Genomic DNA, 14,870 nt, shown 5'->3' with positions numbered 1-14,870 from the left:
AAGCCCACTTGCCTCTTGCTAGTCTTTGTACCAATTATTCTTCATACAGAGTTGAGCAAACTTGACCCCTAGGGCGTAGTCATTATTCAAATATGTGCCAACGAGCAAATGTCAGGAATGGCGCCTGCCTTGTAGGACTGAGGGCAGGAAACTGCACCTTAGTTGGAATCTGGCAAGACGGTCTGATTCGGCCTGACATTGACTACCTCAGAGAATAATCATGGATCACCTCCGCGGGGTGCAAGGTCAGTCTCGGCATGAAAGTGTCTGTGTCCGAGGTGGGCCCGGAAGACCTTGGAGGGTTCAGCTGCTGTAAAAGAGGAACTCGCAGGCAGTAATCCAGAAGGAGGGCTTAGATCTGGCATCCTTGGCGTGGTTTCCCCATAACTCTTTGCTTTCAGACCTCTTGGTTTTGCTGAATTAGTTTTTGTTGACCTTAGGACTCCCCACACTTTACCACTGCTAACCAGTGTTAAAGTGCTTGTGATCTTTTCCTAAAACATGGTAACATTGGTTTATACCTGATGGACCTGGCCCTTTTTGCAGGGCCATCCCCAAATTGTTTGCCTCCTTCCTCATATTTTTTCATACCAGTTTTTGTTGGCTTTAGGACTCTGGGCACTTTACCACTGCTAACCAGTGCTAAATTGCATATGCTCTCTGTCTAAATTGTATTGGCGATTGGGTTATCCATGATTAGCATATCTGATAAGTCCCTAGTAAAGTGCACTAGAGGTGCCCAGGGCCTTTAAATCAGATGCTACTAGTGGGCCTGCAGCTCTAATTGTGCCACCAACAGGAGTAGCCCTGTAAACATGTGTTAGATCTGCCACTGCAGTGTCTCTGTGTGCAGTTTTAAACTGCCAATTCAACCTGGCAAGTGTGCCCACTTGCCGGGCCCATACCTTACCTTTTTGTACATGTAAGGCACCCAAGCAGGCCCTAGATAGCCCCATGGGCAGGGTGCAATGTATGTTAAAGGTAGGGCATGTACTGATGTGTGTTTACATGCCCTGACAGTGAAATACTGCCGAATTCGGTATTCACTGATGCAAGGCCACTCCCATAGGTTAACATGGGGACTGCCTTTAAATATCTTTTAAGTGCAGTTTCCCATTGGGAGCAGATAGAGATTTGGAGTTTGGGGTCTCTGAACTCACAATTTAAAAATACATCTTTTGGTAAAGTTGGTTTTTAGATAGTCAGTTTGAAAATGCTACTTTTAAAAAGTGGGCATGTTCTTGCTTAAACCATTCTGTGCCTCTGCCTGCCTGTGGAATCCACGTCTGGTTCAGACTGACAGTTGGGCTGTTTGTGAATTACCTCTAGACAGTGACACAAAGGGAGCTGGTGTGTAGCCTGCATATGAGTCTCCTGGGCTAGAGTGGGGAGGGAGGAGCCAACGCACCTGAAAGGGCTGTTCCTGTCCTCACACAAAGTAGTTTCCAACCCCCTGGTGTGTGTCTAGGGCCAGGCATGGGCAAGGCAGGATCTTGTTGACAACAGAGACTTTCCTTTGAAGTTTGTCTACCTCAAAGGCAGAAAGGGGTATAAGTAGTGGACCCAAAATCCCAGATTTTGTTATTACTTCTGTATCAAGAGGTACCTCTATCAAGGAGAAGAGCTGGAGGAGGAGTACTGCCCCTTTGTCTGTGAGTGTGCTTTGCTGGGTTGCTGCATCTGCCTTTGAGAGGACAAAGACTGGACTTTGCTTTGTTTTCCTGCTTGTGAAGTGCCTCCAAGGGCTTGGACTGTGCTTTCCCCCTGTTCTCAAGTCTCAGGGCCATCAAAGACTTCCTCTGCTAGCACCTGGACTCTCTTGCTGAGACTCCTACCCTGTCATGTGGTGCCTAATCCAGTCCTTGGGCCCTTCAAAGGAGAAGCTAGTGGAACCAAGACTGAAGTTCACACACAGGAACCGTGCGGAAGGAAAATCGATGTAGCACCTGCTTTGCGGCTGAAGAAAAAAATAAAAAGTAAAAATAAATAAAAATCGATACACCACCTGCATCGTGGCTGGGAAATAGACACAACAGCCGTGTGCGGCTGTCAAAATTGACGCATTACCCACACAGCACGGTTCTTCGTAGCCATGCACCGGGATTTCACATGCATTGTTGCTGGGCGTCAAAACCATTGTGAACCTGAGCGGACCAGAGGTTGCCCGTTTGGAAATCAACACATTGCTCTTCTGCGGGAGAGAAAAACGATGCATCATCAACCCAACCAGAGAAGAAACTAAGCACAGCTTCACTTGCAAGTAAGTAATCGTCGCACATTCTAACTTTTTCGACGCATGCTCGCCTGTGCGTCTTTGTGTGTGATACAAATCAGGTACTTTGTGTAAAAAATGCATCCATTGATTTCTATGGATTAAGACTCTTTTTACTTTAAAAATTCATAACTTTGCTTGTATATGTTGGAATTTGTCATTTTGGTCTTGTTTGATTTAGATAAATAATGGCTATTTTCCTAAACTGTTGTGTCCATTCTGTAGTGTTTTCATTGTGTGTGTTGGAACAAATACTTTACTCATTGACTTTGAGATAAGCTTGACTGCCTGTGCCAAGCTACCAAGGGGGTGAGCAAGGGTTGTCTTAGGAGTGTAACTCCCTTACACTGATTAGAGTGAGGATCCCTGCTCAAGTGCAAACTGACTGTTAACCAGAGACCCCATTTCTAACAATACCCAATTGGCTTATTTAATTTACATATAAGTCCCTAGTATAGTGCACTACATGTGCCTGTAAGCTAAATGCTACTAGTGGCCTGCTGCACTGATTGTGCCATCCACTCAAGAAGCCCTTTAAATAAGTCTGTGGACAGCCATTGCAGAGCCTGTGTGTGCCGTTTTACTGCCAAGTAAGCCTTTAGCCGGGCCCAAACCTTCCTTTTAAATACATGCAAGTCACCCCAAGAGTAGGCCGTGAAGAGCCCCAATGGCAGGGCACAATGTTTTTAAAATGTTGGACACATACTACATGTCCCTTTGGTAAAAAATTCTTAAATACATTTTTCACTACTGCAAGGCTTATCTCTCCCATAGGATACCATTGGAGTTGCCTTATTATATTTTCGAAGTGTAATTTCCAAATAGGAAGAGATCACTGGTTCATGTTTGGTGTCTCTGGAATCCTACAATTCGGAAAATGCTACTTTTAGGAAACTGCCATTTCTGTCTGTAGTCACATGACTGAATGTAGTCAGGAGGTGGACTTAGTGTATTCCTCCTAGACAGCCACACGCAATGGGAGCTTAGGAGTGACTTAATGCCCATCACTGGCAGGATGGGAGGGAGGAGCTGGGCACAGCCTCACTTACACCTGAAAAGGATGGGTCCTGTATCAACACAAAGGGCTGCATACCCCCTGCAGTTAGTCTGGAGCCAGGACAGGGAAGCCAGGGCATCTTGTACTTCAAAGGCATGCCTCTAGAAGCTTCTCCCCGCTTCAAAGGCACAACTGTGTATAACAGGAAACCCCCAGACACCACCACTTCTGTACACTTCTGGACCTGTGGAGACTCTGTCAGGAAGATGAACTGCTGTGCTGCTGAAAGGACTGACACTCTGCTGGACTGCTACTCTGAAAGAGCTGCTACCTTGCAGTGCTGACCTGCTGCCCTCTTGCTTAGGGAAGAAGAACTGGATCTATAACTCCATCTTGAACGTAGGACCCTAGAGTGACCCAAAGGGATAGTCTGCTGACCACCTGATCTGAGCCTCAGGGACATAACTGGCTCCCCACAGCTCCTGGACCTGTCTTCAACGCGTTCCTGACCTCCAAGAGGTGCCTCAGGTCATGGGCCCTTGATGTGGCTCCCAAGATCTTAAAGTCAAGCTTTTGGGCTCTTTGGGCCTGGGCACATTTGTACCGGTACTGCACTGCTTGCGTGGAGAATCTGCGCAAGCCACCACAAGTCCATCTCTTCGCACACCAAGCATCATCCACCCGCCAATGGGACGTTCCAGCCTGCCCTCCCGTCTGTCTGTGACACCCAGACTGCTCCTCAATCCTCGTCGACCATCGCCAGCGACACACTCTTTGCTCCCAGCGAACTTCTTTCACCCAAACGCGACTCTTGCCACAGAACTTCAGCAGGAATAACCCGGGACTGTATCCAACCTGTGCTCCATCTGGCCAGCCTGAACCTTTGACTTTGACCCTGTCCAACATGACCAGATACCCCCAGTGGGCACTTTACGCTTCTAAGTACTACTTTTTTAGTTCATTCTTTAAAAATTCATAACTCCGGTTCGATACACTAGATTTTTGTCGTTTTGGTCTTGTTTTACTTATCAAATGTTTCTCTATGTTTCTAACCTGGTGGGTTTGAAGTGTTGCACAAATACATTACATATTGCTTCTATGTTAATCCTAAACGCTCTGTGCCAAGCTACCGGGGGTTGCTTTCAACTCTTTGATCTGGTGCGCCTGAAGGCCCCAAGAACTTGGGTTGTACCAGAACCAGCAGCGGAATCGACTCTGAAGTTAGCCATCTTTGAGAGCATGAATATGACTGTTGGCGATGCCGCCCACATGCATTGACAGGGGAGTGAGATCTGTGGGAAGGATTTGGAACTCCACTTGGGCTTCCTATGCCTCTTCTGCTTACCAGACATCTTCGAGTATGATGAAGAATGGCATCACGAGTGGATCAGGCAATGAGATTAGGACTGGACCTTTGACTTGTAGTGGGACTTGGAATTGCCCCATGGAACATCTGTGTGCTTGGCGACGTTAAGTTTCGCCTCACGCTCTGATGGCTTCGGGATTCATCGACATACAGTCTTTGCAGGTCTTCGAGTTGTGGCCGACTCCAGACACCACAGGCATACCCGGTGAGGATGTCACCGACATCTGCTTGCGAAGGTCCCTGCACAGTTTAAAACCTGTTGTCTTGGTGTGTGACATCTCTTGCACTTTGGACAGAAAAATGTGAACGTTTGTCACAAAAATGATGAGGTAACACAAGAGGAACTCTGGTGGCGCGGAAGGAAAGAAACTGACGTTTTCTGCACAGGAGTGGTGCCTTTATGGGTTCCACGTCACTTCCGGAGCAGAACAGCGTCAATGCGGAGCTGCACGGTGCCACCTTCTGGTGCCCAGAGGTACTGCTGACAATGTTCCGGATCCAGTATGGCACCTGTGAAATACTCAAAAGATGAGGGATCTGCGGCTAGCAGTCCCTATCAGAAAGATGTGCCATAACCATCATGACCTTCTCAAAGAACAAAGGGGCAGGTTTAAGGCTTATGGCCAAAAGTGTGCATTGAAATTGGTCAGACCCAAGTACTAAATGAAGTACTTCTTTTGAGACTTCAAGACTGGCAAATTAGAGTGTGTATCCCGAAGGTCCACAGCACCATCCAGACCTCTAAGTTCTGGGCCAGCAGGACCTGAGGAATTATTTTGAACATCTCAGTTTTAGGTCTTGCCTGAGAGTGGATGTTCTGCCTCTTTGCAAGAATTTTGTTTCACCCACCTGTGCGCTCAGAAGCTGCCCATTGCTTATAATTGGTTATCTTCATTGTCCATCACATTTGCTTGCTTCTTCTTAGTAAGCTTGTACGCTCTTCTTCCTCTTCCTTTTTTGTAATTGTCCAAGTGTTTGCATGGCCGCATTACTGAGTCCTTCAACTGCTTGCTTTTTGAGGCGCTACTTTTTTCTTTTTATTTAAGCACTTTACAAAAGTGAGTGTGTTTTCTAGCTGTCGTCTTTGTGTAATTTTCCTGGCCTCTGTGCTCCTTCTAATTCAACTCCTGTGCAGGACGGGTTGTCCGTGTGCTGCCAACCTCCTCCTGCCCAGCCTCCATTGCTTGTGTACTTCCCCAGACTCCTCCACCCTACCTGCATAGCCCATCTCACTCACCCTCTATTGTCCGTATGCTTGCCCATCCTCCTTTGTGTGCTTGCACCTGCCAATCCTCTTCACCCTCCATTGCCCATGTGCTTGCTGAAGCCTCTCCCACACACCTTCCCCTGTATATGTGTGTGTGTGTGTGTGCCTAAACCCCTTCGTCGCACCCTCTGTTGTCTGTACTTGTCACAGACCTTCCTGCCCACCCTCCATTGTCCGTGTGCTTGGGCCAAAACCTCGCCCACAACCATTGTTCCTGTGCCTACCCAGCCCTTCCTACCCATCCCTAGTTGTCTGTATGCTCCCAATACCCTCTCACCTATACTCCTCCTCCATCCGTGACCCTCCCTCCATTTTGCCTCAAGCCCAACACCACTACTCTGCTAGTTAGTTTGCTTTTCCTACACAAGGGGGAGTTGGTTAGGGGACATGCATTGAAAGTACAGGAAAGAAGAGATGGGGAGCACACGCCTAAAAATAAAGAAAAAAGCACTATGACGCTGCCAGCACTAATGCTCTTTTTAAAGAAAATATGTATTCCCTTGGTCGAATCATATCACTTTTTTTTTTTTTTTAAATGGCATGGCTATGCTGTACAGCAGGCGAAACTGCTGCACTGCTTGGTTACAAATCCTTGCCAAAGGCACTACCTATTGGCTTTAGCAATGCTTATTTAGGAAAGAATTCAAGGACCTGGGGTCCAAAATTTGTCTCAGCACCCCCCACAACACCCCACCTCCCCTCACTGTATTCTTTGGGAATCAGAAGTTCCCGACTGTAAGCAACCATCACTCCACCATGGGAATGATTTTGCTTGCCCATGGGCAATCAACATCAACTACTACTTTGGACAGAATATTCGAAAAATCCTCCAACGTTACAATATAAACTGGGGAAACATGTGACGGAATATCCAAAAATGGAACGCTTAGCCATACTTTACAATATGGAGGGCTCACATGTTGGATATGATGGAGGGCTAGTAAAGCTGTACTGGATCCTGTCACCTACTGGCCTCTACAGATCGCTGAAGGGCAAAAACGAGGTTTGGAATTGGTGCAGAAGAGGAGAATATGGAGTGCTGCTACTGTTGTTGAACTGGTCCATTGGCACCACTCCCGCCCCAATGAAAAGTCTCTTTGAGTTTCTATTTGGGTTGCTGCACAAGCTTTGAGGGTTATCCCCGATATGAAAGACCCCTCTAGTAGCCCCCAAATTTTTTGGCTGGAACTGGTGATGGGGGAAAGTAACCCCAATTAACAAGCTGTTCTACTCTCTTTAAAGCTAAGACTGCAACATCTCTCACGCCAAAAAAAGATCCACCAAACAGCATGCCTACTTAAGAGGCTCTGACGTCCCCAAAGAAGCCAGTGGGGGGCGTCTAAGCAAGTCTCCGATAATGTCACTGATTCAAATTGCACGGGCATCAGTATCTTTAATGTCCAAGTCAGAATGCAGAGTATACCTAGCAGCATCCTGTCCATATTGTGCTGTACTGCCTGAACAAAGGTATTGCACAAATCCTCAAGCAAGATCCATGTCCCCAAGGGCATTCTTGTAGCAACACAAGAGGCAAACTGCTTTCAAGGAGAACAAATCCAAAATGGCAGTAGAAAACTATTTTTTGCCCATAGCGTAAATGATTTTAGATTACTTGTCCAGTGGAGTTCCAAAAATGAATTTGGGATCACTTCACTCATGTAGGCCTGCACCAAACAATACTCAGGGACCAAATGTTGTGTCAAAACGTAGGGTCACCTGGTTCTGATCTGTGATGTCTTGCGATGAGGTCACTGCTACAGCCAAGAACAGCTTTAACCAATCTGTGAGTCTTAAAGTAGGATGTCACTGAAATGTAAGTAGGGCTTAGATGTAGTTAACAAAGGTGCACAATCTCTAAGATTAGCTTTAGTCACCTCTGTAGGGTGTGATAATTTCAGACCTTCTGCAGCCTTGTGAACCACCACTTCGAAAGAGGCAGTATCCTCTGAAAGGGACTCACGGGAGAATCATGGGGGTGGGGGCTTTGTGGAGCACTATCCAAGCCTCTTATGATTTGTAAGTCAATATGAAGGCCAGCATCTGTATAGTGAGAAGCAAGCAGGTTTTATCTCTCCTGACTGATATTCCCATCATGTGGAACACACTAAATGCCTTTGATGGCATCCAAATTCGAGCCCAAAAATGTATCGATCCTTGGTAAGTATAGCTGCTTTGGCAGAGGGAGTTGAGGTACGCACAGCACCGGCAGCAGAACAAGCTGCTTTCATCTTGGGTCACTTGTTACTGGGGATGGACCCACAAGCGGAAGCCAGACTGTATTTATGATGTGTCAGTGGTGGCCAAAAGGCATGCCTGAAGGACTCAAGACCAATTTGAAGATCTGGCATCCTTTAAGTGTCCATTTACTGTGATGTCGACAATGGCCCAAGAACGCAGACTGTAATATCTCTCCTAGGATTAAGAGGGTCTACACACTGAAGAGCTTTGTGCTTCTTCTTTGTCTTGTCTTTCAGCTTTATTTTTTGAGGTACCCGGCGAGGCAGACCTTCACTGAGAGTGGACCCATGTTTTAAGTCCCACAATGTAGAGCTTGGCCTCAGATTCCCTGCTAACTGTCGGGTGCACCAGGGAACACTTCTATGAGTCACATCTTGACCCAACTTCACGTGGGTTCGTTGTCAATATCAGCTTCTGACACTTGCAGTATTGCTTGAATGCTGTTGTCTGTAAGTTACCACATCTCTGCACACTTCCAAGACAGGATTCTAAGAATTTTTGTGAAAACCAAAATTGATTGGAGAAGAGCTCCGGATACACCTCTTCAGGTGCAGAAACAGAGGAACTGAAATCAGTGCACCATGTGGCACCGTTATGTGACTTTGTGTGATCATGTCCAGGTATGGACAGAGGCTGATGGCGCCACCTGTGGCACACAGGTGATACTGCAAAATATTCTGGATCCATTTTGTTGTCAGGGGAGATTCACTTGATGAGGAATCTGCAGTTCAAAGTATCCATCAGAAGTAAAGAGTTTTATAATTGTAATCATTTAGCACAAGAAATAACTGATTTAGATTCTTAAGTTCATCTACAATAGTGATACGACTTTCCTGAATAGCAGAAGTCGGAAATGTATGCATGTTAACACGTTCTTAATCTGCTATTTTGAGGACACATTTAAATGGAACCAAACACCATGCTTTATACCCTCCATTGAAAAACACGGCTGAATGCAAATCCTTTTTCAAAGTACCGATTATAATTTGGTAAAATACTTATTGAATACAGAGACCATCAAATTTTTCTATATGTTCATCTTTGATCTTTATTTAGCATTGTTTTGACAGTATAGTATGCACCATGTGCAGGTCAATTTAGAACTCCAAAGTGCCATAGAAACGTTTAGAATACCGGGTTTATATGTATTTATTTGCAATTTTGAAATGTTAACCTACCAAAGTGAATTTAAACATTTTTTGTACCTGATCCCAAAGAATATGCAAATAATTGTGCAATTTTAACAGAATAAATATTTATTGCTGTTTTATCGTAATGCATAATTTACTTCAACAAATGACACCAGCCACACAGTAAACAGTTTAGACATGAAACTCAAGGCATTCATTTCTGATTTTTTGGTATAATGAAGCAACTCATCCATATGGCCTGAACCCTGATTTGCAAAATGGCATTTCAAAACGGAAATAGTGGAATAAATCCATGGATCTGCTTTACAATAGTTAAAGGGAAGGTTTAAAATAGGTCTGCTAATAATTACAGAATTTTGACGCTTTCTATACATTATATCTACACACATTTTCTAGAAAAACATATTGTAAAATTATGCATAAGTATTAACTAAATTCCCAGACTTAGCTCAATTTGAAGACAGTAGTTTAACCGACAGAGAAAGCCCTCTCAAAATTCTGTTACTGTACAATTATGTAAACATAATAAAAAACAAAGCAAACGATCTGAGATAAACATTTCTTTGTTGCATACAGAAAAAGCAGAAAAAACGCATTTAGGCGAGTTTCTGAACTTGAGCAAAATATTTCAGTCAAGTAAAACTGTATTGGCATATTAATGTGATATACCACTTAGCAAAGCAAAAAGATATATTTTTCTATACAGGTCCTTCTTTAAAAAAAAATCCAATTCCTCAATGGACACTGACAGGATTTGGGACAATAAGAACATGCGCTATGTTACATATTTAAACGTAGTACTCCTAAAAGAGCTCACAAATGCATGCAAGCAGTGCACTGTTTCATTTTGCAATCCTTAATATGTATAAAGATATACATTAGTAGCTGGAAAGCTTGTATACCATACTTACCAATTTCCAAAACGAATACTAGATGTAACATCAAACAATCAGCAATAAAGACTCTGGGAAATTAGTATGTAACAACTTACTGGGTGCTGTTCAGAATGTTACCGACTGGTATGAACATTTCAATTAATGAAAGTGTAAATTGACTATTTGCTGATCAAAATCCAACCCACTCCACAGGCACCCAGGCCATGATATGGAATGGTAGGCCAGTTATGTCTGAATTGGAATGAGAAAGAAGGTGTCACTCAACAATACAATGGATGACATAGCTCCTAAGTCATACCAAGAGTAACTGCGATTTTTCACCTCGGAGTTCCTTGACCACATGAAGGCAAACAGAAGGCAATCCCGTGTGTCTATGTGCTTGGGGGCTCCAGATATTTTTTCCTATTTATGTACTGATTTAAAAATATGAAGGGTCAATTGTTTTCATCGGATAATTGGAGCCGATCTGTCATTCGTCACGGTTGGTCGAAGCTTCACTGTAGCAAAAGGATTTTCTCCACTGTAAAAATTTTTTTTAAAAAAATCCCATATTAGCGACAAATGTACAGACAATCAATATAACGGTCAGCACATTGCAAAAATATATACTGCAAAAACTATTTAACTGAGGATGTATTGCATTGCTTGCCTAATTTCCATTAAGAAATATACAAAAAACGTTTTCACATCGTGGTACTAATATTTAGCATGGCGCTCGTCAATATCTTCTGGACTTTTCCTCCCTCAAACAAGAGAACACTTGTAAACATTTAATAGCAAAAGCAGCTGATGAACTCCACAGTTATTACAGATAGCACCCTTTTTCCTTTTCAGCACCCTGTTTTCATTATCTTCTTCAAATTTCATTCACTTCACCACCCCTAGACACTCAATGCACCGACTCACACGTAAGCTCTACATTTTCTTTTACTTTCTCCTTGTCAATATTTTCGCAAATGTGTAACTCCTTCACACACATTTGCACAGAATCGCAAATGGAATGCATGACCAATGGTCTCTGATGACAAGCCAAGAATTGGATGATCATGCATGGTGAACCCCTTTCTGACCTACTACATTATTTTCCTTATTTTTCATACATTTTCACACTTGTCCTGCACATCTGATGCTATAATGCAGGCTTAAAAACTATTCATTGGGGTTCACTATTGTATTTTCAGGAAATCATTTAGCCCCTCATGGGCTATTGCAGGGTGGTGCTCATCATAAGAATAGGGCACCCAGTGCAACAAATGATGCCCGTGGACAAAATGAATCTATGAAAAGTGTTTCGGGTCCGTGCATGCAGTGGGGAATTAGTCAAGCATTTACGACTATCAATGATGATTCTTTAATGCAAACCCAATATTTCACCAAAGACAAGGAACCATTCTATCACCATACATGCTTCACAACCAAGGCAACATGGCACTAGTTCACACTGGTGGAGAAACTAAACCCAACATCTATGAAGGCATCTCCAGAATGACAATCTAAGCTATAGTCCCAGTGCACATGAATGGAAATGGCAATCTTATCTTCCATGTCCTTGCCTCTGCATTGGTACCACAGTAGGGGGCACACCGCTAATGTTCTCAACAAAGAACTAAATTCTCTTGAGAGGAAAAAACTGAGAAGAGCTCAACGAGACTCCCTTCACATGACGTGCAATAGAAAATCTGAGGGAATGGGCCTCTCTGGGGAATATTCTAGAGGGTGCCGGAGCCTGATTGGTCATAAGTCAAGGTTATTATTATTATTATTATTTTTTTTTACAAAAGGACAAGGCTATGTGATTTTGCTAGCATTATAGCCTATGGAAATTTTTTACTCACTGCTTTGTTCATGTACCGTTAGACTCACACTTCGACGACGGGGATGATTCAAGCATATGAATTTATGAAAGATCCAGTACTGGATAACTTAAAGAACACACCCACATCACGTAAACATCAAGAATCTGCATTGTCTACCCCTTCAAACTGGCATCACCTTCAAAACCTGCTGCATCATCTTCAAGGAGTAAGAAAGGGTGTGCAAATACCATCTAATTTTAGGCGACCATTTTAAAAGATAATACATCACTAGACTAGACAAACAATTATAAAACGGAGAAAAGCAGACGTTAACCCTTCTCCTTTTGTGCACAGAGGATATGGAACAAGATGCAGCTAACTTCACACTTGAATTTTCACTCGTGCTACTCAGAAAGAACTGATGATCCACCTCTTCTTGAAACACCATATAAACATTCAACACGGTCCCTCGGTCTTACTCTTCCAAAACATTTAAATCCCCCCCCGTGCTCCAGCTGTCACAGCTATTGTACATAACAGGAATTGTTTCTCTATCCCAGGATACAGTTGCTGTTTCAATTGCCTTGAGGAGCCCATTGCTCTCTAGTTCGGTTCAAGCAGTTCACAACTACATTATATCTTAAAAGTACGCACATACCTCAAAAAAGGGGGTTTCATGGTTCCATTTGCGTTCGGTTTCTGAAAAAGAACAAATAATTATATATATTAAATTACTGAAAGCCACATTATCAAAATATTCTTGCAAGAGATCGGAGGGTTCCATGTGTGCAAACTTTGGATGTACAGTAAACACAGCTACATCACTGGCACAAAAGGGTGCTCAGTAGTGACCACGGTGGCTTAGAACCTGTACTTACCTCCTGACTCTTCATCCGAGTGATTAATTCCAAAGACTCTTTCAGGATCAGTGGCAACTTACTCTGCAAGCTAGGCAGGCAGGTATGTGGTACTTCGTAGAGATAGCAGTACACAGAGTGCAAGAGAGCGTTTGTAACTATTCCCCAAGCACAAGATAATAGAGGTTATGTGGATCAGAAGCTAAAGTCAGTGGATAGCATAATACATATGGCTTAAACCTAGAGTGTCAAAAAAATAAAGTACGTGATCTAAAACAAGGAAAAGATAAAGGAAAAAGAACATCAAGTAAAATACTCAATAAAGACTGATGAAAATGAGCTATGACTCTACCTGACTTCACAAGCGTTAGAGAACTATCCACCTGACTTTCAATCAATCAATCAATGGACTTATTGAGCAAGCTTATTATCTGCAAGGGTATCCGGGCGCCATGTCAGATGCCAGGGGTCAGCATGATGATTCAGTTGAATAACCAGGTCTTGAGCTGTCTTCTGAATTCCAAGATGGACGGGGTGGACCTCAGGTGAAGGGTGATATTGTTCCACGCTTTTGCTGACAAGTGTAGGAAGGTATGCGTCTTGGGAGGTCGAGAAAGAGTCTTCGTGACGTGTGTCATGAGTCTGGCATAGACAGCGTTACCAAAGTCCAGATGGCTGGTGATGAAAGCTTGGGTGACAGTGCGCCTAGTGTCGGTGGGGAGCCACTTGAAGATCTTGGGCAGGAGGCAGGGGGTGCGGAAGCAGGCTGAGGAACCCATGGTGACTTGGTTTTTCATGCTGAGTTTGTTGTCATTGATGATCTCTAGGTTGTGGACGTGTTCTGTTGGGGTGGGGGTGGCGGTCCTATGCCTATGTCACCAGGAGGCGTCCCAAGATTATGAGGAGTTCCTGAGTATTAGGACTTGCGTTTTGTCAGTGTTAAATTTGAAGCAGTTCTCCCTCCTCCAGACGGCTATGCTGCTCATGTAAAGTTGGAAGTTGGTTTTAGACTTGGAGTGGTCTTCTGATAGTGAGAGGATAAGCTGCGTGTCGTTCGCATAGGAGATGATGTACAGTCTGTGGTTCCTTACGACGTTGGCCTGGGCGTCATGCAGGCATTGAAGAAGACTGGCTGAGGGAAGATCGTTGGGGAACTCCGCAGATGATGGGCTTGGATTAAGAGGTGAGCTGAAGGAGGTGGATGGTCTGAGTACGTCCTGAGAGAAAGGACGCAATTTATTTCGGGGCATCTCCTGTGTCAAAGGCTGCTTAGAGGTCGAGAAAGAGGAGGGCAGTTGAGAATCCATGATCTAAGATGGTTTGAATATCATCTGTAGTGGCGATCAGGGCGGTTTCTGTGCTGCGATTGGGGCAGAATCCGGACTGTGATGAATCCAGCAGGTTGTTGTCTTCTAACTATGACATGAGTTGCTAGTTGATAGATTTTTCTAGAACTTTTGCTGGGAACGGGAGCAGGGAGATTGACTTGTAGTTTTTGAGGTCATTGGGGGTCAGTGGGGGGTTGCCTGAGGAGAGGTTTGATTCTTGCTTGTTTCCAGTTGTCAGGGTAAGTGGTTAAGTTGATGGATGAGTTGAGGATGTCAGAACTTTTTGCCGACCCTGATGTGGGCATGGGTCTGTAGGAGATCCTGAGTGGATAGTTTCCATGATGTTGGAAGTATTTTGGGTGGTGAGCGGATTCCGCTTGTGGATACCTTGTTTGGAAAGGGTGTCTGACTGGGTGAGAAGGAGGATGGTGTCTTCTGTGGTGGGCTGGGGGGTGAAGTTCCTGTATAACATAGTGATTATGTCGTGAAAGCAGGTGGTAAGGGAATCACACAGTTTCTGAGTCGGGTGACTGGTGTTCTCTAGTGCTGACCGGTTGCTAAACTCTTTGACCATAGTGAAAAGTTCTTTGCTGCGGTTGACAACTTGAATGCGAGTGATCAAAGGTTGCTTTCTTGTGTTTTTTATGATTTGTGGTAGTGGTTGAGAGTGTCCTTAAATGCAGAATGGCTGTTGGGAAGTTT

At 44.1% G+C, this 14,870-nt stretch overlaps 1 protein-coding gene across 1 annotated transcript in view; it reads right to left on the bottom strand.

The window, feature by feature from the left end:
- Positions 1 to 9,380: 9,380 nt before the first annotated feature.
- BAIAP2L1 (BAR/IMD domain containing adaptor protein 2 like 1) overlaps positions 9,381 to 14,870 on the bottom strand; it is a 517,223-nt gene continuing 511,733 nt past the window's right edge. The window contains exons 13-14 of the mRNA XM_069210135.1: positions 12,642 to 12,682; positions 9,381 to 10,707 (exon numbers count right to left, since the gene is read on the bottom strand). Of these exons, the coding sequence (XP_069066236.1) occupies positions 10,632 to 10,707; positions 12,642 to 12,682 (117 nt within the window). The 3' untranslated portion in view covers positions 9,381 to 10,631. The remainder of the gene's footprint in view (positions 10,708 to 12,641; positions 12,683 to 14,870) is intronic.

The sequence above is a fragment of the Pleurodeles waltl genome, chromosome 10 (assembly GCF_031143425.1).
Source record: "Pleurodeles waltl isolate 20211129_DDA chromosome 10, aPleWal1.hap1.20221129, whole genome shotgun sequence".
In the NCBI taxonomy this organism is placed as follows: Eukaryota; Metazoa; Chordata; class Amphibia; order Caudata; family Salamandridae; genus Pleurodeles; species Pleurodeles waltl.
Note: the sequence above shows the minus strand (reverse complement) of the source record. Positions and strands in the feature narration are given on the sequence as shown.